Below are 24217 nucleotides of genomic sequence, written 5' to 3'. Positions count from 1 at the left end.
ACTGAAAAAAAGAATAAAAAATATTTGCCATATAGAAGTTAAGAAAAGTGGTGAAAACAAAATTGGAATATCTCTGATGTTTAAAAACGAAAATTCCCACATTTGTATTTTTCATGTGAAAACAAACATTATTCTAAAAAAATCATTTATTAAAATAAAAAAGAGTTTTTTACAAAACGAATAAAACCCTTTGATCCTCTACTTCTGTTTCTCCGAATTTTTTAATCCAGGCATCTTGGACCTGAAACATTATTACTAATAAAGTGTTAAACCATTGTTTTAATAAATAAAAGGAAGAAAAGTGACAAAGCAAGCCGTCAAACGCAAAACTTACTTGATCTAATTACGGCTTGGTTGTCAAGGAATAAACTCAGTTAGAGTAAAATCTCTTATAAAAAAAACATAAATCTCTTAATAAACATCATTATGGTTCTCATATATGTAAAATAAAGCTCTTCGCTCATATACATGTATATAAATTAGTTCGCTGTTGCTAGCTAGCTAGCTGGCCAAAAATAGCTGGACTAGCTTAGCTGATCACACGTCTATGCCGATTCCATTAGCGCCTGATCCAATGAGGGTTCAATCATGTGTTTGTTGTATATTTTGAACCAATAGAAATTGCATGACGGTAACATCTATCTTTCTATCTATCTTATCATCCAATGAGAGATGAATCCTTAAATCAGCGCTTAGCAGTAAATGGAAATATTTACTTCTACTGAGACCGAAGTGTGATTGTTTTTAAGGGAACCCATGGGTACCCCGTGGGTGACATGAATTTGAAAAATCGATGATTATGAGAATAAAATTCGGCACAGTTGTCTTTGCAGGTTCTTCCTTTATGAGGAACCCTGTTCATATCCTTGTTACCTGAACATAGGTCGTCTTCCCTTAGGTCTATAAGGGGGAGCTAGAGCCCTATCCAGAGCAGCTTTATTCCTGCTCTCCTCCATCCTTCTCTGCGCTTCCATCCTTGCTTCCTTCTCACGGTACCTTCTCTCATTCTCACAACTTAGACGGGCTATCTCAACCTTAATTATTATCATTATTATTATTATTATTTTTATTTTCCATATAATAAAACAAGACATTCATATTTATGTTCCCTCTGGCCGGCCAAACAACTGGACAGAATGGGCTGAAATTTTGAGGACACTCATGGGTAGGCTAGGGGTGACATAGGCTAAAAAAAATTAGATTTCTTTATTTCCAAATTTTTTTTCTCCAATGTTTTTTTTCCACGGGCAATGCCGGGCCCTTTAGCTAGTTATCTATATAATAAAACAAGACATTCACACATATGTTCCCTCTGGCCGGCCAAACGGCTGGACCAAATGGGCTGACATTTTTTGGGGACACTCATGGGTGAACGAGGGGTGTCAAAGGCTATAAAAAAAAATTTTTGATTTTTTTATCAACGTCATCGTCATCGTCATTGTCATTGTCATTGTCATTGTCATTGTCATTGTCATCGTCATCGTCATCGTCATCTTCATCATTATTATTATAATTATTGTTATTTTTATTTTTATTTTATCATTATTATTATTACTATTATTATAATTGTTATTATTATTATTATTATTATTATTATTATTATTATTATTCTTATTATTCTTCTTCTTCTTATTATTATTATTATTACTGTCATCATAACCTTCTCGAAGTTAAGTGTCTCCTGTTCCCTGGTCAGATCTTCCATCCTTAGTTCAATATGATGAAGCATATCAATAGTTGAAATCTTCGCCTAGATATTATCAGGATAAAACTCAATATCTAAGAAAGAGAAAGAGAACCCTAACGGCTCATAATAGTATCCGTTCATCTTGATCCGGAGATCTTAATGATAAGCGTTATGGGTGCCATTGTGAATCAATTGGTAGTCTTAGTAACCTAATTCTGTTATTGCTGAAAGAAGTCAAATTTCTTATGAGCAATTAACCAAAAAGTAACAAATTTTCTAAGATATTCAATTCTGCTTTTAGACAATTTATCAATAAAATTAGGAAAATTATTAAAAATTTTTTGTGGCTTACTTTTTTGCGGATGAATGTTTTAACAATAGCAATAATCTTCTAGTTTACCTCATTCTTCCCAACACAAGATTCATAAATATTAAGAACTTGTTTCTCTAGATCATCAAGCATTCGATCCTCTCCTCCACGTCGGGATTCTCCACTTACTAAACCAAGATTAGGATTGTAATATTATTAATTTTTCATTCTCTTTTTCACTTTCATTCTTATACTCTCTCTTTCTTTTATTCCTCATCTGCGACCTTCTTTTTTCGCTTCTATTCAATCTTTTATATCTCAGAGATCATATACATATTTATGAAAACTATACATCAATTTTTAGATCTACAGTTTGCTTGTTTCTAGCTTCAGTTTAAAAGGAGTAATTGTTAAAATCTTGTTTTTTACAATAGAGCTTGCAAATTCTAATTCTCTGGTTAAGTGTATAAAATACATACCGGAATTATCTATTTTTCCATCTATCAAAGATGTGTCTTTTTTCTCCTTTCGAACCCTAGAATAAAAATATTGATACCGATTCCTGATTTTTCAAATGTCACTTTATTCCCATTTGTATTGGTTTACCCTTCATACCTGACTTGAAGTTCCTTTATTTCCCCCTGTAGGTTCTCCGCCTGTTGGTTCAATTCATCTCTTATTCTCACAGATTCTTTACGTTCTGTTTCAAGTAATGTTTCTGCCTAGAGTAGGTTTAATATCATGGTTGGCAATGTTTTAAATAGTTCATTTCAATTCTGGATGCTAGATAAGAAAAGGTTTACTTCTTGACACTACTGGATAAGCAAAGGTTTACCTCTTGACACTGCTGGAGAAGAAAAGGTTTACTTCTTGACAATACTGGATAAGCAAAGGTTTACCTCTTGACACTACTGGAGAAGAAAAGGTTTACCTCTTGACACTACTGGAGAAGAAAAGGTTTACCTCTTGACACTACTGGAGAAGAAAAGGTTTACCTCTTGACACTATTGGATAAACAAAGGTTTACTTCTTTACACTACTGGATAAGCAAAGGTTTACCTCTTGACACTACTGGAGAAGAAAAGGTTTACCTCTTGACACTATTGGATAAACAAAGGTTTACTTCTTTTCACTACTGGATAAGCAAAGGTTTACCTCTTGACAGTACTGGAGAAGAAAAGGTTTACCTCTTGACACTATTGGATAAGCAAAGGTTTACCTCTTGACACTACTGGATAAGCAAAGGTTTACCTCTTGACACTACTGGAGAAGAAAAGGTTTAATCTCTTGACACAACTGGAGAAGAAAAGGTTTACCTCTTGACACTATTGGATAAACAAAGGTTTACTTCTTTACACTACTGGATAAGCAAAGGTTTACCTCTTGACACTACTGGAGAAGAAAAGGTTTACCTCTTGACACTATTGGATAAGAAAAGGTTTACCTCTTGGTTCTGTTTGTAAGGAATGGTTTACCTCTTGACACTACTGAATAAGCAAAGGTTTACCTCTTGACACTGCTGGATAAGCAAAGGTTTACCTCTTGACACAACTGGAGAAGAAAAGGTTTACCTCTTGACACTTGTGGATAAGAAAAGGTTTACCTCTTGGTTCTGTTTGTAAGGAATGGTTTACCTCTTGACACCGCTGGATAAGCAAAAGTTTACCTCTTGACACTAATGGATAAGAAAAGGTTTACCTCTTGACACTACTGGATAAGAAAAGGTTTACCTCTTGGTTCTGTTGGAAAAGGAATTGTTTACCTCTTGGCACTGCTGGATAAGGGAGAGGTTTTCTTCTTCTAAAGATTTGAAAAGATGGAGAAGATGTTCTGGATCCTTGTAGAAGGTATATTTTATATACATACAATATGTATTTAACAATTCCTTGACTAATATAGTAAGTAAGTAAAGTAAGTAATTATTTATTTATGAAATCTATATATATACATATAATTTATATTTATTCCAACTGATGGGTTAGACCTATGAAACATTTTGTCTTGGAAGAAATATATATTTAAACATCTAAAATGTATATTTAAACTGAAAAAGTTGAAAATACTATATAATATAGTATAAATAAATAAAATATGAAAATTTGCTTTGATGGTTAAAAATTAAATTTTGTAAGGATAATTTGTTATCCTGTTTTAGCATTACTTAAAAAGTATGTATCAACTAAAGATGGGCGTATTTTAGAATACACAAAATTTTGTTAACGATGGTGTCATTCAGCACAAGTGACGAACGATGAGCGAACAATTTGGATCGTTCAGAGAAAAAATAATTATTATTTATGATTTTGCTGAACAAACGAATTTATTGTACAAACAAGTTTATTGATAAAATATTCAGTTAAAAACCGAACGAAATAGAAGAAAATGAACAAATGAAAATGATTCAGCTGAGGAACGATTTGAAATTTTACTTAACGACTGAAAATAAAACTAAAGAAATGGCTCATTAACAAACGATGAACGAACATGCCTATCTCTATTATAGACTCGTTTTCTAAATTGTAATGCGGGAAAGTAAACTGATCTTTGAATTTGAATGCTCTGCTACTTTTTGACAGATGTTTTCAGATTCAACAATTTGCATAGTTTCACACTTAGTTTAACCCTAGTTTAAAAACTTTAACATTCATTACTTTAAACAAAATAAAAATAGATACGGATTATGAACTTTCAGTTTTTTTTACATCATTTTGACATATTTGCAAAAACAAATTCTGTTTTGTCTAATAGTTTGAAGCATACATGAAATTTAAAAGTCCCACCCTGAAAAAAATATACTAACCCAGACACCGCTCATCCATATTCTCAAAGTAAAGAAAATAAAGCTCTTCATTAGTGAGAGGTGTTTGGAGATATCCAAGACTTCTTGATCTGAGTGTCTCCAGCAGAGAAGATATCCCTGGAGATCTACCCAGCACGTCAACTATAAACTTTATACTGTCTAGGTTTACCGGGCTATCAAGGAACTGAGGATGTTTACATATTCTGCTAATATTCTTGTTTATGTTATTTATAATTGCTTCCACTTTTTCAAGACAATAGGTTTCATTTGAACTTTCAATCTTTTGCACAGCCTTCTCAGTAAAGCATTCTAATGCAGTTGTATCAGTTTCACCTTCTAAATTGATAGTAATGGTTTCCACCTTTTTGTACAATGTTCCACCCTCTCCCTTAAGAATTGGGGCAAGAACATTAGAATTTTGCTCATAAATCGATCCAGCTTCCCAATCATCCTTAATTTGACCCACTGCCTGAACTGTTTCATTAAAGCTTTCATCCACAATTTCAGTAATGTTCTTATTTTCAACTGTTGCATTAAGTCTCTCTTCATAAACATTATTAGCTTCACTTTCTTCACGTATATCATCAACTTCACATTCTTTTTTTGTGTCTGAAACTAAACCAACTGTGTCAATCTGCCCGACATTTGGAATGTTTTCTTGAATATCAATTTTGGAATGTAAATTTAAATGATTGTCTTGAGATCCTTCTTTAATAGCGTCACATAATATTTCTGCATTAATTTTACCAGTAGATTCACCAGTGGATTCAACAGTAGATTCACCAGTAGACTCTCCAGTAGATTCACCAGTATATTCACCAGTAGATTCTATAGTAGATTCATCAGTAGATTCAACAGCAGATTCTCCAGTAGGTTCACCAGTGTATTCAACAGAAGATTCACCAGTAGATTCTCCAGTAGATTTGACAGTAGATTCAACAGTAGATTCTCCAGTAGGTTCACCAGTAGATTCAACAATGGATTCACCAGTAGATTCATCAGTAGATTCAAAAGCAGATTCTCCAGTAGATTTAACAGTAGATTCTACAGTAGATTCATCAGTAGATTCAACAGTAGATTCACCAGTAGGCTCACCAGTAGATTCAACAGTTAATTCACCAGTAGATTCATCAATAGATTCAACAGCAGATTCTCCAGTAGGTTCACCAGTGTATCCAACAGAAGATTCACAAGTAGATTCTCCAGTAGATTCAACAGTATTTTCACCAGTAGAGTTGACAGTAGATTCAACAGTAGATTTTCCAGTAGGTTCACCAGTAGATTCAACAGTAGATTCACCAGTAGATTCTAAAGTAGATTCACCAGTAGATTCTACAGTAGATTCCTCAGTAAATTTAACAGTAGATTCACCTGTAGATTCACTATTAGATTCTCCAGTAGGTTCACCAGTAGATTCTACAGTAGATGTATCCGTAGATTCTCCAGTAGATTCACCAGTAGATTCACCAGTAGATTCTACAGTAGATTCACCAGTAGATTCACCAGTAGATTCTATAGTAGTTTCACTATTAGATTCTCCAGTAGGTTCACTATTAGATTCTTCAGAAGGTACACCAGTAGATTTTACAGTAGATTCATCAGTAGATTCAACAGCAGGTTCAACAGTAGATTCACCAGTATATTCACTTGAAGATTCACCAGTAAATTCACCAGTAGATTCTACAGTAGATTCATCAGTAGATTCAACAGCAGGTTCAACATTAGATTCACCAGTATATTCAGCAGTAGATTCACTAGTAGATTCACCAGTAGATTCAGCAGTAGATTCAGCAGTAGATTCACTAGTAGATTTACCAGAACATTCAACAGAAGATTCACTAGTAGATTCTACAGTAGATTCAGTAGTATATTCTACAGTAGATTCAACAGTAGATTCACCAGTAGATTTAACAGTAGTTTCACCGGTAGATTTACAGGTAGATTCAATAGTAGATTCAACAGTAGATTCGGCAATAACAATATCACGAATATATTCACCGGCAGTTTTTTTTGTACTAACTTCAGAATTAAGATTATCCTCGGATGCATCATAAAAGACCTCATCTCCTTTATCTTTTTCAAGCTCTTCTACTATTTCCAATTCATAGTTTATGTCTTGAACTTCCGAAGTCACAATCACTGGAAATAAAGTTGTTTGATGTTATCTCATTTTAATTACAAAATATAGGCTTTACAGATCTTAAGACAAAGATAATTATTGTAAAGTATTTTAGGAAAATAGCACTAAATAAATAAATGCTTTAAGATTAAAGAAATGTTTACCAATATTTCCAGAAGATTCAGTATCATAAAACACCTCTGTAGTCTCATCAACTTCAGATTCATCCACAATCTCAGACAAACTTAGATCAGGATCTTCTGTTTCAACAGTTTGACAATCGCTAGAAGTTATCACTTCACCTTCAACTAAATTTTCATTGGCAGCTTTCTTCTCAATCATTTCCACATTAAGATCATCTTTTATTTCTCTAACTTCTGTCCAAGATTGATCAAATGATTTAATACCTACGGCTTCCTTCTCAAACCTTCCAATTATAAGGTCAGCTGGAAATTTTTCAAATGCCTGTACTTCATTGCTATCTTCTGAACCTTCACTTGGAAATGTTTCTTTAACTTGAATATTTTTTGCTTTGGTTTCATGAATTACAGATTTCTTTACTTTGATTGCTTCATTTACTGCAATCGAAAATGAATATTCTTCCAAAAGTGTTTCCACTTTTTCTGGGTCATTTCTTGGTTCAAAACTCTCTTCTTTTTGCTCATTTTCAGTTTTAGGTTTAGGCTCCGGTTCAAGTTTCATTACAGTTTCAGGTTCAGGCTTTGGTTCACCATCTGGTCTTATTTCAGCCTTAGGTTCAGGTTCTGGTACAAATTTAAGTTGAAGTTCAGGTTCAGTTTCAGCTTTAGGTTCAGCTTCAGGTTTGGATTTAGGTTCAAGTTCATATTTAAGTTCAAATTCAGGTTGAAGTTGAGGTTGAGGTACTGGTTTAAGTTCAGTTTCCTGTTTGGATTTAGGTTCAAGTACATATTTAGGTTCAATTTCCGGTTCAAGTTCAGAATACTTTTCGGGCGTATTTTCAAGATCATATTCAGCTTCAAGCTTTGTCTGAGAATCAGGTTCAGGTTCAGCTATTGGTTCAGTTGCTGATTCAGCTACTAGTTCAGTTTCTGGTTCAGCTACTGGTTCAGTTTCTGGTTCAGCTACTGGTTCAGTTTCTGATTCAACCACTTGTTCAGTTTCTGGTTCAGCTACTGGTTCAATTTCTGGTTCAGCTACTGGTTTAACTTCTGGTTCAGCTACTGGTTCAGTTTCTGGTTCAGCTACTGGTTCAGTTTCTGGTTCAGCTACTGGTTCAGTTTCTGGTTCAGCTACTGGTTCAGTTTCTGGTTCAGCTTCTGGTTCAGTTTCTGGTTCAGTCACTTGTTCAGTTTCTGGTTCAGCTACTGGTTCAGTTTCTGGTTCAGCTACTGGTTTAACTTCTGGTTTAGTTTCTGGTTCAGTTTCTGGTTTAGCTTCAGGTTTAGCTTCAGTTTCAGCTTCTGGTTCAGCTTCAGGTTTAGCCTCTGGTTCAGATTCAGGTCCAGCTTCTGGTTCAGCCACTAGTTTAACTTCTTGCCCAGTTTTTGGGTTAGCTTCTGGTTCCGGCTTTGTCTCATGTGGACCTTCATAAGTATATGCTCCGCATCGTAGTTCAGGATGAAGTTCAAAAGATTCTGTTTCTAGGATAGAATCAGGTTTAGCGTCAGGTTCTTGCTTAGAATCAGGTTTAGAATCAGATTCTAGTTTAGAAAAAGGTTTGGCTTCAGGTTCATGTTTAGATTCAGGATTAGCTTTAGGTTCTAGTTTAGAATCATGGTTGACTTCAGGTTCTAGTTTAGAACCAGGATTAGTTTCGGGCTCTAGCTTAGAATCAGGTTTAGCTTCATATTCTAGCTTAGAATCAGGTTTGGCTTCAGGTTTTAGCTTAGAATCAGGGTTGACTTCAGGTGTTAGTTTAGAATCAGTGTTGGCTTCAGGTTCTAGTTTAGAATCAGGTTTAGCTTCAGGTTCTAGCTTAGAATCAGGATTAGTTTCGGGCTCTAGCTTAGAATCAGGTTTAGCTTCATATTCTAGCTTAGAATCAGGTTTGGCTTCAGGTTTTAGCTTAGAATCAGTGTTGGCTTCAGGTTCTAGTTTAGAATCAGGTTTAGCTTCAGGTTCTAGCTTAGAATCAGGTTTAGCTTCAGGTTCTAATTTAGAATCAGGTTTGGCTTCAGGTTTTAGCTTAGAATCAGTGTTGGCTTCAGGTGTTAGTTTAGAATCAGTGTTGGCTTCAGGTTCTAGTTTAGAATCAGGTTTAGCTTCAGGTTCTAGCTTAGAATCAGGTTTAGCTTCAGGTTCTAGTTTAGAATCAGGATTAGTTTCATGTTCTAGTTTAGAATCAGGTTTAGCTTCAGGTTCTAGTTTAGAATCAGGATTAGTTTCATGTTCTAGTTTAGAATCAGGTTTAGCTTCAGGTTCTAGCTTAGAATCAGGTTTGGCTTCAGTTTCTAGTTTAGAATCAGGTTTGGCTTTAGGTTCTAGTTTAGAATCAGGATTAGTTTCAGGTTCTAGTTTAGAATCAGGATAAGTTTCATGTTCTAGCTTAGAATCAGGTTTGGCTTTAGGTTCTAGTTTAGAATCAGGATTAGTTTCAGGTTCTAGTTTAGAATCAGGATTAGTTTCATGTTCTAGCTTAGAATCAGGTTTGGCTTCAGGTTCTAGTTCAGGATTAGTTTCAGGTTCTAGTTTAGAATCAGGTTTGGCTTCAGGTTCTAGCTTAGAATCAGGTTTGGCTTCAGGTTCTAGTTTAGAATCAGGTTTAGTTTCATGTTCTAGTTCTAGTTTAGCTTCAGGTTTGGGTTCAATATCAATTTCAAGCTCTGGTTCCGTTTGCAGAGCAGTTTCCATAGGTTTAAAATATGAATTATCTCCCAGCTCAGATTCTGGTTCAGTTTCAATAACAGGTTTTGGAGTTGATGTCTCACTCCTGAATTGTTCTGAGTTTTCAAAATCAGTTTCATACCCACTTGAATCGATCAACTAAACATAAAACATGTTTTTATAATTAATAATAAACCACTATAATGGGTAAAAGGGGGGGAGGGGTTCGACAGCTTCTTTACTTTTAAGATTTTAGAGCATTGACGCTGGATTAAAAAAAATATATTAGATTCCAGAAATACGGACCTAAAATTGATGTACTTGAAAAGTCCTTGAAAAATGACAGTATAAACATGTTACATGCTAATATTTGTAAAATTGAAATTAAACTTGAGTCATAGAATTCACTTATACATTGTCTCTGGGGCCCTGTAAAGTCCAGAGAGGGAGGAGATCAGACGCACCCCCACAAGCTACGCATAGATTCACACCCCTCCCCCCGTCTTTTTAGTACTTGTTAAAAATAAATTACCTGAGTGACTGTCCTACAACTAACAGAATTTCGTACAATATCATCTAAAAAACATTAAAGTAACTGAAAAACGTAATTTCAAGTGACCTTACAGTCAAATATGACAATGCCTGATTCAATCTTTAAACCTTAATCTGATCTGTAACATAGAAGATATTGTCTTTTTTAAAGGTACGCACATTGCCATCTTTGCAAGAAGAGTCAATTAAAATTAGAGATTGGCCTCGTTTTTGCTGACGAACTCAAGTTTTCGTGAACGCTGTTGCCGTTCAGAAAAAAGGAACGATGGACGATCAACTTCGCTCATGTAGAGAAATATTAAAAACTATCGTTTATAAAAAATACTTTAGTCTCAACTCTCGAGTTTTGATATCCTTGTATCAACTTTAACTTTAACTTTAAGCAAACTTTGTGATTGTTTATTTAAAGGTACTTTAATGGTTTTAATGAGTTTTCTAATCCCTATATCGTTGCAACTTGATTGTGTAAACCTTTGATAATTCAAACTTAGACTATGTAATTTAACACAATTCATAGTTTGACCTCAGTTTCTTCTGACTCAAGTATAAAAAGATTAGCCCGAACCCTTGGGACTAATTTCCCAAAAATTGCCTAAATTGCGGCCTCTGAGTAAATTGTTTCTTTATCGTTATTTGAATCTTTACTTAAAAGTATTATGAACGTTAATAAATAAAAAGGATTATGTTTTAGAATTAATAGAGGATACTGTCATTAAAATAAGGACCAACTGGGGAAAAAAACAAACATTTTTCCTTCTAATGCATTTAAAATCTCAATACTTTCTGAACCTTTTTCTATCCGGGATGCTAGGTATTTTTGGCGCTTAAATAATTCCTTGGCAACAGGTCTTCAGATAACAAAGAAAATAGCCAGTGGCCGAATTTAAAGAATTTGAGTGGCGGTTTAAATTTAAGCCGCGGCTTAAATATTGTTGGTTCCACTTAAAATTGTATCAAATGTTTCAAGATTTAAGCCGGCGCTTAATTTAAACCGGGTTTTGGCAAATTTAAACCGCGGGTTAAATTATTTAAATTCCACCTCAGGATTCATTTTAGTCGTATAATAAAACAAATTTCCTATGAAACTATTTATACTAAATAAATATATTTCTCGTCTTCAGAATCAGATTTAAGAAGGGATATTTTTAGAATGTAATAACCATCAGATTAAGATTATGATGTATGTAGAAAAGAAAAAAATATTAAAGTAATGTTATATTTAGGGTGCAACTGTAATTTGCTGATAACCAAAGGACTGGTTTTAAGATATTAAAAGAGATATTAATTTTTTTACGTGGTTATATTTTGCTTTTGAAACTAAATCAATATATCTTTGATTAAAAAGTACAAAAAGAAACAATAATAATTTACTAACAATTTTATTTCAATTGTGAACATTTTCTTTTTGTATACTAGGAATGTTAACGTTTTCTTTTTTTTTGTAAAATGATCGTTAACGAAGAGAGGAGGAGAAAGGAAACCGCCCTGAAAGGCATCGGTACTCGTCATTGAGCAGTTTTAAAGAAAATATCAAGATGTTTTAGCCCCCCCCCCCCAACGACAACCCTTCGTTAACGATCGTTAACATATTTATCAATGAAAAAAAATTTCAAAAACTTTCATCTTTTTAAAAGCGATAGTTTTTTAAACAATCGTATGAAAAAACGATCGCTGATTGTTTTTATAAAAACTATCGTTTGCAAAAACGATCGTTATTCGTTTTCTAAAAGTTCAAAACAAGCTAATCGCTTTAAAAACGATCGTTTTTTTCCGAAAACGAAACGATCGTTTTTGAAAACGATCGGAAAACGAAACAAAAAACGATCGTTTTCAAAAACGTTAAAAAACCATATACGTCGTAAAACGACCATATTCAGCAAATACACAACAAATCTAAAACGAAGATATCCCAGAGGAAGCTGATTCTCACTTTGGTTTGCTCCAGTTATATTTCTATAATTTTTGATTTATTTTTAATTGATATGATTAATATTATTTATAAGTCCTTATTACGTCACCATAAATAATATTATCAACTATATCTATTAAAAATAAAAATAAAAATTATAAAATAATAATTGGAGAAACCCTAAGTTACAATTAGGTTTCTATGGGATATATTCGTTTTCAGATTGGTTGCGTATTTGCTGAATTTAATCTGTTTAAACCAAAATTGTATATATAAATATGAATCTTCGTACATCAGATATATCTTTCATGGGTCGCGACCAAGAGCTAAAGTGATTAGCTTTATACCTATCTTCTTTCATTTTTCCTTTTCAAATTACCATAATCCTTATTTTAACGTGATCTGTAAAAATTGTGGATCTACCTCGAACTACTCAATATGTATTTACCTAAATCAAGAAGTAAGTCGTCAAAGCTCTCGTCTTCATTCTAGAATAAAGATAAGTCTTACAAAGGAATTGAGATTTTGCCACAAACTCTGATTTCTAATTCTTTTAACTTTACAACCCTATTTCGTAGACCTTTGATATTTCAAACTACAAATATTGTTAGATCAGGAAGTGTAAGTTTGAAATATCAAAGGTTTACACAATAGGTTTTTGAGATTTATGGATTGGAAAAATTATGTTTGTGGCAAAAACTCAATTCCTTTCTTTTCATTTTGGTTATAAATACAGAAAATAAATATAGAATATTTTAAAATATGCTTAATATTACAATTAAAACGTAATTCTTTTATTCATTTTTGAAAAAAATAAGTTTTTTAGATTAGAAAATAAGATTTTTAATTTTAAGAGTTTTATCAAAGACAAGTTAAAATATTAAATATGAAAATAGCATCGCATTGGAAAACATTTGTCGCGTTAAACTGTAATTCAGCCTATAATTGGATAAGAGAAACTTTCATTGAGACTATATAAACAAAGGTTCTAAACATCCTCTTTATTGTATTCATAATCCGCTGTACAACGGAATCCTGTCAACGTACTTCATTAGATTTCTTGGATGTGCGCGATACATGGTTTACGGCAATATGTGTAAGGGAGGACTGTTTATTTAAAATTTCTTTTTATTATTAAAATACAAGTGATCAAATTTTACACCCATCTTATTAGAACTTGTATTAACGTTTTAAAACGTAATCTTAAAACAAATTTTGAAAATGTAAACTTAATTGAAAGTTAATCAATAAGTCAAAAATAACTGTTCTGCTTATTCAACTAACCATCTGCAATTAACTGATTAAAAAAGTCTGAATGTGGCCAGCTCTAGTTGGAACGACACAGAGCCGGAAATTCAAGAGACTATCATTGAACGAAACCCCCGAGTTTCCTTGTTGGGATCTATATGTATTTGCGTAGATTTTAGTAAAAGAAATCAGAAAACAGATAATGTAAAGAAACCGCATGAAATAATATTTTTTAGCAAAATGTATAATGATCAAATATACATAGCTCCCGGCCTATACATTGGTAACAAATTAAGTGGTCTTTACGCTTGTTTGTAATACCTGATTGGAGGAGGAGGAGGTTGAAGATAATGTTCTAAATCTTTGTTTTCTCCTCAGCTTGGTACTAGCCTATATGAGTATATATATAGTCACACAATTTATCAATATTTTTTATTTTAAGTGGTATAAGGTTTCCCACGTCAAAACGGGTTCAGCCACACCCTTTCTAGCTCGCATCCTTTTTTCTATTAATTACATATTGTTTTTCATCATTCCATGCTAACATTTTTAATTAATTTATCAAAACTAAAATTTCGCTGATTTTTAACTTTATATCGATTAATTTTCAAATTTTCTAATCCCTATATTTTTGTAACCTGATGATGTAAACTCTTAATATTTCAAACTTAGATTTTTTGATCTAACATAATTCATATTTTGAAATATCAAAGGTCTCCGACATTTGGTTGCAAAGATATAGCGGTAGAAAATCGAAGTTTGTGGTAAGCCGTATAGTTTCAATAGAAGTAAATATTTCCATTTAGTGTATAACGCCGACACAAGCATTTATCTCTGATTGGATCATGAGATAGATAGAAAAATAGATGTTACCGCAATGCAATTTCTATTGGTTCAAAATAGACACCAAACACATGACTGAACCCTGATTGGATCAGGCGCTAATGGACTCGGCATACAGGAGTGAAGCGCTTATTTACTTTTTTCTCTCTCCAAAAAGTCATGTTGAATTGAAAATCAGTAGTTGTGGAAACTGTATGAAAACTGTAGAAAATGTTGAAAATAAACCTGATAATCATCCCACCAACGATCCTCTCCTCCATCCGTCATTTTCACTCTAGATTCTCATCTGAAATATTAACTAGTTAACAACTAAAACATTATGAATTAAAATGTTAAGGTTAGAATATAAATTCCATGTTAATCATATGATTTTTAAAAAACTTTTACATTTAATTTGCGTTATAAGTTAACATTGTAAAACATTCACAGCTACGGTGAGACTCATAAAACTTTAGAATAAGACAAAGCTTATACAATCTTATATGTTTTGATGTTTTTATAAATTGCAATAAGTCATACACCAAAGCTCGATTACTGTGTTTGACGTTTATTGAACTATTTAAACTCATAACTTGAGCATGAGTGACGTATTCATACTTCAAAATTGTATGGGTCCTACTGTACAAGGCAAACAAACAACACTTGAAACTAATGAATTTCTACTTGGAATGGCTAAAATTGACGAACTAGAAAAAGTTAACAATAAACGACTAAGAAAACATTAAAAATTGCATAATGCTAAAATTTTAAAAGCTATAATTTTTTATCTTAGCAGTTCAAATGTAAAGAAAATAAACAAAAAAGCATTAAACAGAATGAAAATATTTTTGATCAAATCGTCATCTAATACAAGCAATGGGCTTGTATTTTTGTTGTTATTTGCTTGCGATGTAGTTTCTGAAGTTGCAATTAAAACTGCCTTGACATTATCTTTTTCTAATAAAAGTTCTTCAAGTGATATTTGTTCGATTACTTCAAGTGAAGATTCTAAAACAAATGATTCTATCTCAAAAAATTCCTTGACTTTATCTTCTTTTACACATAACTCTTCTATAAGTGACTCATTGCTAGAAGTTAGTAGCTCAGATTTTTTTAAATCTCGGTTTTCTGAAGCTGTAGGCTCATAAACGTATCTACAACTATGCTCAACAGAACTAGTGGGTTCTTGTGTAGGCTCATAAATAGTTACGTCAGTGGATTCTACAGTAGGGTCATCAATAGTAACATCAGTGGATTCTACAGTAGGTTCATCAATAGTTACACCAGGGGATTCTACATCACGTTCATCAGTGGATTTTAAAGTGGATTCTACTACAGTTTCATCAGTGAATTCTATATAAGGTTCATCAAAAGTGACATTAGTGGATTCTACAGTAGGTTCATCCAAAGTTGCATCAGTGGATTCTACAGTAGTTTCATCAAAAGTTGCTTCAGTAGGTTCATCATTATGTACATCAATGAATTCTATAATAGGTTCATCAACAGATACATCAAGAGATTCTACAGTAGGGTAATCAATAGTCACATCAGTGGATTCTACAGTAGGTTCATCAATAGTTACATCAGTGGATTCTACAGTAGGTTCATCAAAAGTTGCATCAGTGGATTCTACAGAAGTTTCATCAATAGTTACATTAGTGGAATCTACAGAAGGTTCATCAATAGTTACATCAATGGATTCTACAGTAGGTTCATCAATAGTTACATTAGTGGATACTACAGTAGGTTCATCAATAGTTACATCAGTGTATTCTACAGTAAGTTCATCAATAGTTACATCAATGGATTCTACATTAGGTTCATCAAAAGTTGCATCAGTGGATTCTACCGAAGGTTCATCAATATTTTTATCTGTAGTAGATTCATCAATAGTGACATCAATGGATTCTACAGTAGGTTCATCCAAAGTTACATCAGTGGGGTCTACAGTTGGTTCATAAATAAGTACATCAATGAATTCTACAGTAGATTCATCAAAAGTTACATCAGTGGATTCTACAGTAGATTCATCAGTGGATTCTACAGTAGGTTCGTCAATAGTTACAACAGTTGATTCTACTGTATATGCATTAGTGGATTTTACAGAAGGTTCATTAATAGCTACCACAATAGATTGTTTAATAGGTTCATCAAAAGTGGCATCAGTGGATTTTACAGCAGGTTCGTCAATATTTTTATCAGTAGATTCTATAGTAGATTCATCATTAGTGACATCAGTAGATTCTACAGTTGGTTCATCCAGAGTTACATCAGTGGGGTCTTCAGTTGGTTCATCAATAAGTACATTATTGAATTCTTCATTAGATTCATCAAAAGTTACATCAGTGGATTCTACAGTAGGTTCATCAATAGTTTCATCAGTTAGTTCTACAGTAGATTTATCAATAGATACATGAATGGATTCTACAGTAGGTTCATTAAAAGTTACATTAGTGGATTCTACAATAGGTTCACCAGCATATTCTACAGTAGGTTCACCAATAGTTACATCATTGATTTCTTCATTAGATTCATTAAACGTTCCATCAGTGGATTTTACAGTAGATTCATCAATACTTTCATCAGTTATTTCTACAGTAGATTTATCAATAGTTACATAATTGGATTCTACAGTAGGTTCATTTGTGGATTTTTCAGAAAGTTCATCAATGGAATCTACAGTAGGTTTATCAATAGTTACATTATTGAATTCTTCATTAGATTCATCAAAAGTTACATCAGTGGATTCTACATTAGGCTCACCGGTGGATTCTACAGCAGGTTCATGAATAGTAACAACAGTGGATTCTACAGTAGGTTCATCAATAGTTACATCATTGAATTCTTCATTAGATTCATCAAAAGTTACATCAGTGGATTCTACAGTAGGTTCACCGGTGGATTCTACAGTAGGTTCATCAATAGTTACATCAGTGGATTCTACAGCAGGTTCATGAATAGTAACAACAGTGGATTCTACAGTAGGTTCATCAATAGTTAAATCATTGAATTCTTCATTAGATTCATCAAAAGTTACATCAGTGGATTCTACAGTAGGTTCACCAGTGGATTCTACAGTAGGTTCATCAAGAGTTACATCAGTGGATTCTACAGCAGGTTCATCAACAGTAACAACAGTGAATTCTACAGTAGGTTCATCAATGGTTACATCATTGAATTCTTCATTAGATTCATCAAAAGTTATATCAGTGGATTCTACAGTAGATTCATCAATAGTTTCATCAGTTAGTTCTTCAGTAAATTTATCAATAGTTACATAAATGGATTCTACAGTAGGTTCATTAGTGGATTTTTCAGAAAGTTCATCAATGGATTCTAGAGTAGGTTCATCAATTGTTACATCAGTGGATTCTACGGTAATTTCATTCAAAGTTACAGTAGTGAATTCTGAAGGGGGGTCATCAATAAGTACATCAATGGATTCAGCAGTAGATTCATCGATAGTTATATCAGTAGATTCCAAATTTGGTTCATCAAAAGATACATCAGTGGATTCTACAGTAGATTCATTTATGGTTGCAACAGTGGATTCTACAATAGGTTTATCAGTGGATTCTACAGTAGGTTTGTCAATAGTTACAACAGTTGATTCTACTGTATATTCATCAGTGGATTTTACAGAAGGTTCATTAATAGCTACCACAATAGATTGTTTAATAGGTTCATCAAAAGTGGCATCAGTGGATTCTACAGCAGGTTCATCAATATTTTTATCAGTAGATTCTGTAGTAGATTCATCATTAGTGACATCAGTAAATTCTACAGTAGGTTCATTCAAAGTTACATCAGCGGGGTCTACAGTTGGTTCATTAATAAGTACATCAATGAATGCTACAGAAGATTCATCCAAAGTTACATCAGTGGGGTCTACAGTTGGTTCATTAAATAAATTCTGCATTAGATTCATTAATATTTATATCAGTGGATACTACAGTAGGTTGACTGGCGGATTCTACAGTAGGTTCATCAATAGTTGCATCAGTGGATTCTACAGTAGGTTCATCAATAGTTACATCAGTGGATTCTACAGAAGGTTCATCAATAGCGACAACAGTGGATACTACAGTAGGTTCATCAATAGTTACATTATTGAATTCTTCATTAGATTCATCAATAGTTACATCAATGGATTCTACAGTAGGTTCACCGGCGGATTCTACAGTAGGTTTATCAATAGTTATATCAGTGGATTCTACAGTAGGTTCATCAATAGTTACATCAGTGGATTCTACAGTAGGTTCATTAATGGTTACATCAGTGGATTCTACAGTAGGTTCATTAATGGTTACAACAGTGGATTCTACAATAGATTCATCAGTGAATTCCACAGTAGGTTCATTAATAGTTACAACAGTTGATTCTTCTGAAGGTTCATCAGTTTTGGATTCTACAGTAGGTTTATCAAAAGTTGCATCATTGGATTCTACAACATTTTCTTCAATAGATACATCAGTGGATTCTACAGTTTGTTCATCAGTGGATTCTACAGTAGGTTTATCAATAGATATATCAGTGGATTCTACAATAGGTTCATCAAAAGATACATCAGTGGATTCTATAGCTGGTTTATCATTGGATTCTACAGTAGGTTCATCAACAGATACATCAATAGTTACATTAGTAGATTCTAAAGCAGGTTCACCAAAGGATAAATCAAAAGATTTTACAGAAGGTTCATCAATAGTTACATCAGTGGATTCTACAGTATATTCATCAATTGTTACACGAATGGATTCTAAAGTATGTTCATAAATAGTTACATCAATAGATTCTACAGTAGGGTCAGCGATAGTTACATCATCGGATTCTACAGTAGGTTCATCAATAGTTACATCAGTAGATTCTACAGTAGGTTCATCATTATGTACATCAATGGATTCTATAATAGGTTCATCAATAGATGCATCAGTAGATTCTACAGTAGGTTCACCAATAGTTACATCAGTGGATTCTACAGAAGGTTCACCAATAGTTACATTAGTGAATACTACAGTAGGTTCATCAATAGTTACATCAGTAGATTCTTCAGTAGGTTCATCATTATGTACATCAATGGATTCTATAATAGGTGCATCAATAGATGCATAAGTAGATTCTACAGTAGGTTCACCAATAGTTACATCAGTGGATTCTACAAAAGGTTCACCAATAGTTACATTATTGGATTCTACAGAAGTTTCATCAATAGTTTTGACATTGGATTCTACAGTATGTTCATTAATATCCCTGGCTGCAATATTTTTTTCTGAAGGATTTTCAATAATATTTTTTTGATACATTGATTTGTTTTCAGTATAATTTTTTTCTTGCGGTTTGTGAAGATAATTTGTTGTTTGTTGATTTTGTTCTTCGGATTTGCCGTTGATAAACTCAGAATTATTTGGTTTGTTTCTTCTCGCACTCACATTGGTGTTTTCAACAATGCTTCCTTTAACAAATAAAATCTTATATCTCTGATGATGATTTGTTTTATTTAATGAAGTTTAAAATTATGATATATTAAACTTCAAAAAAATTATTGTCTTGATCTGAACGAAAATAGGTTTAAGATGTTGTAGTCTAATGATTTTGATATGATTTAAAGGAAAAAAAGAATTTTACTGATATTTGTTTCCTAAATCACTTAGCAAATCTTCATAATCGTCTTCATCCTAAAAAAGCATAGTGTTTGTATTATGTTGTGTCAGATTTAGATACAATATCTAAATATGTTCAAACAGATCACGTATTTTATTTAGTATAAAGCCTTTTATGTTAAAATAAAGTCAATATCTAAATATGTTCAAACAGATCACGTATTTTATTTAGTATAAAGCCCTAGGATAAATAGGAATGGGCAATGTTCCAAATAAACAGAACTGCGTTTACAAACGGAAACAATCGGAAATTTGTTAACAATAAATAAACGGAAATTCTATCTAGATTCGAATTTTTTTTATTTAAATCCATGACCTTCTGGTTAAGTGATAGTTTAGGGCTGGGGAAAAAATCTGTAAAGGTACTGTTGTTGTAGCATAGTGATCCATAATTAAAAAAGGGACATACCAAATTCACAACGGTACCCTTGAAACCTTAATCTGATCACTAACGTGAAAATAAGATAAATGTCATTTATTCCCGGCTTCAAAACTGTTATTTTCTATTTTGGTTATAAAAAATATGCAATTTTACTTTTTAAAGAAACTGCAATGGATGTCTTATTCACTCTTGATCAGATAAAACTTTTAAAATTATCGTTGTGAATTAGACATGTCAATCTGTCATGAGAGGGTCTCTTTAAATTACGAATACACCTCTGCTACACCTCCTGCACATAAACTTGTGAGGAAGTTTTCAATCCAATTAAACCCTGTTCAAACACCTCATTAGACTTTTTTGTTCAAAGAATAAATCAAACCTTGATTCATAGCTAATTTTCTATTTATTGAATCCCGGAACCTGTCGTTTTCCACAAAATAATTATTAACAATATTGGAATGTTTAAATTCCTTTTTATATTTAAAAAAAAAAAACTAGAATTTCTTGTAATCGTTCTATTTGTTTAATTTTGAAGATTTCTTAGTTTTATTGGTGAGTTTTCAAAAAGGATTCTAAGGATTTGAAACGTGTATCAAAATTTCTTTTAGTACTTGTTTTTGAAAACTGACCGAGAAAAATATGGTTTGTTTACTGTGACGTACTAGAACTACTAGGAACTAGTTTAATTTAAACAATACTGTGGAGTCCCAATACGTCATAGTCATAAATAAACAAACCACCCCCCCCCCCTCTCCTCGTTATAAACATATTGAAAAACAAATTGCAGAAACTTGAACCCCAACAAAAAATTAGACAAGAAAAGGATTTACTAAGAGGAGGCAAAGAATTTATTCATTTTCATTTTTAAAATTGTTCAGATACAGGGTTACCCACAGCAGATGAGACTAAAGAGACGCGCAGACGGAATTTTTATAGTATGTTTCATAAGATTCATGATTCCATGTAAACTGGTTTCTTTCTTTGCCAAACCTTTAAATAAGCCATTATTAACCTTAGGATTGTCATTTATTAACAGTTATAAGTCGTCTTTACATGTTTATTCTTGTGGGTAACCCTGCATTGCATGCACATTGTAAAATTAAATTAACTATGCTCGTCCCGCTAATAGGCAATGCACTTACTTTACCATGACATATAAAGAGCAAAACAAATATGACTAGATGCGGGGATTTTCTGGAATTCTCTAGAAAGAGAATCGAAGGTGGTTTTACTAATTTCTCAGTAGTCAAATTCCTAGAGATGACATCAGGATGCAACGATATAATTATTAGAAAATAAGAAGTTGCTCTACCTGCAGGCACACGTTTGCAGATTTCCTATTTCTTCGCGTACTGCAAGCCTAAATATAAATCAGTACCGGGCCGAACTTTCAGCAGCTAGAGGAAGCTGTACAGTACACATACAGACTTTTACAATACTGTCCCAGAACACCAAAAATAAATACTAGTAAAATTTATGTAGAGGGAGGGGGGGGGGGGCGCAAAAACAAGTAATGAATATTTTCTCCCAGCTAACATATGGTATAGGTATACATATATATTGCAACCAAATTGAAACACTGTGTAATTATGAATAAGATGGAAAAACAAGATTGTTATATTTTCACTGATATACTTATTATATTTCAATTAATAATGTCTATATACTAAAAAGAAAAGGAATTTCGGTTGAAATGAATTCTACTCACGGGGGTTAATTATCAACCCAAGAAAGATTTATAGTGGAAAAGATTTAAATCAACAGCGAGTAACTGTTAAAATTTAAAGAAGCAACCCGATTATTTTTAACTTGTTTTAATCAATACAATTAGTAAAAGATTCGAGGAATTTTGATGAATTTGATTTAAAACCGAAGCTGCCGAAAGCGATTCAAAAAAAAACAATTAGAATGATCGTTTTTTTCAAAATTCCAAAGAAAATGTTCATCTTTGCTATCGTTTAAACAAAATGTTTCTTCTAACTTCTGTATAAACGTCTATATACAATACGGTCAGAATAAAAAAAATAATCTTAAATAGAAGTTTAAACACAATTGACAGTGTTCACAATATCAACCAGCACGCTCCAATTTCCAAATTATCGAAAATTCTTCATTTTAGTTTGAGTTAGATTAAAGAAAATTATATCACTATGAGATTTCCAAAATTCTTTATTTTAGTTTGAGTTAGATTAAAGAACATTATATCACTAGGAGATTTCCAAAATTTTGTTTTTCTGGGTTTTAACTTAAGATGATATAAAAAATACCTTATCCATGAAATTGTAAGAATTTTGTTTACAAATACATCGATGGATTTGACAAAGAGGGAATTTCCAAACAAGTTAAAATATGATTAAAAAATACTAGGTTTTTATCATACGTTCTTTTTACTCTTTTTAAAGTAAGAAAATTCATGTCATTACATTAATATTTTCGTGGATTATGGTGTGTGATTCAATCATGCAAGAACATACTTTTATAATTTCAAAATATTTTTAGGAATGCATAAAAAGATATAAATTATATTTACTTTTATCAATTTTGTCCTTAGGTAGTGGTGTTATGAAAAAAAAGACAAATTTTGGCCACACAATATCCAGAGCGTAGGCGAAAGATACTATAAAGACAATATTGATCAAAATTTCACGATTTAAAAAAGAAAAATATAAAAACCTGGTAGTCTGTCCACCAAAGATCAGTTTTGTTTGATTCACTCATTTTATTCTAAAAAAGAGAGGTTTTTAATGTTTGAAAGGGTGTGTACTCTTTAGGCGTAATTTCAAGTTACCCTTCAGTTAGAGTGGTATATCCAATACACTTAACGTTGCAATTAAAAGCTTTGTTTAATTGATGAAGAATTAGATAAACATAAAACCCATCTTTTATGTGATTATTTATATTGTTTTCTCTACTAAAGTGATATTCAGATTTATGACGCAATAACGATGAAGAAAATAGTAAAAATTAAACACTTTTCCAGAAAATTCCACATTTTTCATCAGATAAAAGTTTCAAGGGTACCGTTGTGAATTGGTCACGCATCTCTTTAAATGGAGGGTCACTCAAAATTACAAAAGCAGTCCCTTTTTGTAAACTTCATGCTGATCGCGTGAAAAATATAATATGAAAAATTCAGTATTTAAGTAATGATTATATTCGGTGTGTCTCAAGTTTAGAAATCACGTGTTTTGTCTGATATAACAATAGTCCGGTGTCCTTCATGACTTTCTTGTGAATGAAGTGTTTTCCAGTATTTTCTTCAGATTTTCCAGGATTTTTAGATTTAACACAAATAATTTAATCACCTTCCCACTTTGAATTTTATTGATAAATGTATAATATTGTTTATATTTCACAATATTTCAAACCACCTCAGAATAAAATGTAGAATATTCTTTGAGAAAGGATTTATCGACCTAATAGAAAGTTTAAAAATAGTAATGAAAAAAGGGCACAATTTTTAGGCCAATAAAAAATCGTGCCGCAAATATTATGATATGCGGAAAACATTTTTATTAAAAAATAAAATTGTTTCTGTTAATGCGTCATACCAGCAGTGGAAAGTTAGAAATGCGTACGCACTCAGATCTACTTCACGCTGACCGGAGAATAGAGGTCATCTTAAAGGGACAATCAATATAATTTCAACTGATTCTTCATTTAAATATTATTATCAACAATTTACAACCCTATACTCTTTAGAAATAAATTAAACCTTTGGGCATACATGGGGGAGGGGGATGGAGACTAATTATTTTTTCACACACATTTTCGCAAAGAAAATACCACCGATTCAGGGGAAGGCTTCACTCATGGGCCTCGCAATGGATTTGTATGGGGGGTGGGGAGTGAATAGATCTTAAAGCGCACTATGCAGTGTGCAATGTATTTTTTGGCGTAAAACTGCTATCTAAATTAGGTTCAGC

General features: G+C 32.6%; 3 protein-coding genes across 6 annotated transcripts; all 3 read right to left on the bottom strand.

Moving 5' to 3' along the window:
- Positions 1-134: 134 nt before the first annotated feature.
- LOC111698498 (coiled-coil domain-containing protein 38) lies at positions 135-3861 on the bottom strand. Its single transcript, XM_023468852.1, has 7 exons — positions 3760-3861; positions 2613-2719; positions 2477-2532; positions 2088-2185; positions 1661-1750; positions 874-1034; positions 135-241 (listed from the first exon to the last, which is right to left on the bottom strand). The coding sequence occupies exons 1-7, from the start codon at positions 3859-3861 to the stop codon at positions 199-201; spliced, it is 657 nt and encodes a 218-aa protein (XP_023324620.1). The 3' UTR covers positions 135-198.
- A 931-nt stretch (positions 3862-4792) lies between these two features.
- On the bottom strand, positions 4793-19898 carry LOC111698497 (microtubule-associated protein futsch). Its single transcript, XM_023468851.1, has 7 exons — positions 19875-19898; positions 14499-14559; positions 13752-13820; positions 12631-12670; positions 10254-10297; positions 7081-9880; positions 4793-6936 (listed from the first exon to the last, which is right to left on the bottom strand). The coding sequence occupies exons 2-7, from the start codon at positions 14538-14540 to the stop codon at positions 4793-4795; spliced, it is 5139 nt and encodes a 1712-aa protein (XP_023324619.1). The 5' UTR covers positions 14541-14559; positions 19875-19898.
- Positions 14592-23011, bottom strand: LOC111698492 (protein P200). Of its 4 annotated transcripts, none has more exons than XM_023468845.1 (6): positions 22965-23011; positions 21604-21651; positions 19888-19924; positions 18161-19701; positions 15320-18099; positions 14592-15286 (listed from the first exon to the last, which is right to left on the bottom strand). In XM_023468845.1, the coding sequence occupies exons 1-6, from the start codon at positions 23007-23009 to the stop codon at positions 15037-15039; spliced, it is 4701 nt and encodes a 1566-aa protein (XP_023324613.1). In that variant the 5' UTR covers positions 23010-23011; the 3' UTR covers positions 14592-15036. The 4 variants fall into 4 exon arrangements, with proteins under 4 accessions (XP_023324613.1, XP_023324614.1, XP_023324611.1 ...); XM_023468846.1 differs by having other exon boundaries at positions 14592-16953; positions 17086-18099; XM_023468843.1 differs by having other exon boundaries at positions 14592-18099.
- Between the last annotated feature and the right edge of the window lie 1206 nt (positions 23012-24217).

The sequence above is a fragment of the Eurytemora carolleeae genome, unplaced genomic scaffold, assembly GCF_000591075.1.
Source record: "Eurytemora carolleeae unplaced genomic scaffold, Eaff_2.0 scaffold33, whole genome shotgun sequence".
Classification (NCBI taxonomy): Eukaryota; Metazoa; Arthropoda; class Copepoda; order Calanoida; family Temoridae; genus Eurytemora; species Eurytemora carolleeae.
Note: the sequence above shows the minus strand (reverse complement) of the source record. Positions and strands in the feature narration are given on the sequence as shown.

Bases quoted from the DNA above. Each gene is read 5' to 3' on its own strand.
- LOC111698498 (XM_023468852.1), bottom strand. From the start codon at position 3,861: ATGTATATAAAATATACCTTCTACAAGGATCCAGAACATCTTCTCCAT. The intron at 2,533-2,612 runs GTATGAAGGGTA...TTTTTATTCTAG, and splicing joins ATAAAGGAACTTCAAGTCAG to GGTTCGAAAGGAGAAAAAAG. The intron at 242-873 runs GTAACAAGGATA...ATAATGTTTCAG, and splicing joins GGAAGACGACCTATGTTCAG to GTCCAAGATGCCTGGATTAA.
- LOC111698497 (XM_023468851.1), bottom strand. From the start codon at position 14,540: ATGACGGATGGAGGAGAGGATCGTTGGTGGGATGATTATCAG. The intron at 13,821-14,498 runs GTTTATTTTCAA...ATACTCATATAG, and splicing joins GTTGGTGGGATGATTATCAG to GCTAGTACCAAGCTGAGGAG. The intron at 10,298-12,630 runs GTAAATACATAT...AATGTTTTTTAG, and splicing joins CGACTTACTTCTTGATTTAG to ATGATATTGTACGAAATTCT.
- LOC111698492 (XM_023468843.1), bottom strand. From the start codon at position 23,009: ATGAGTGAATCAAACAAAACTGATCTTTGGTGGACAGACTACCAG. The intron at 21,652-22,964 runs GTTTTTATATTT...ATTTATATTTAG, and splicing joins TTTGGTGGACAGACTACCAG to GCTTGCAGTACGCGAAGAAA. The intron at 18,100-18,160 runs ATTTAATGAACC...TCTGTAGCATTC, and splicing joins ATGAATCTAATGCAGAATTT to ATTGATGTACTTATTAATGA.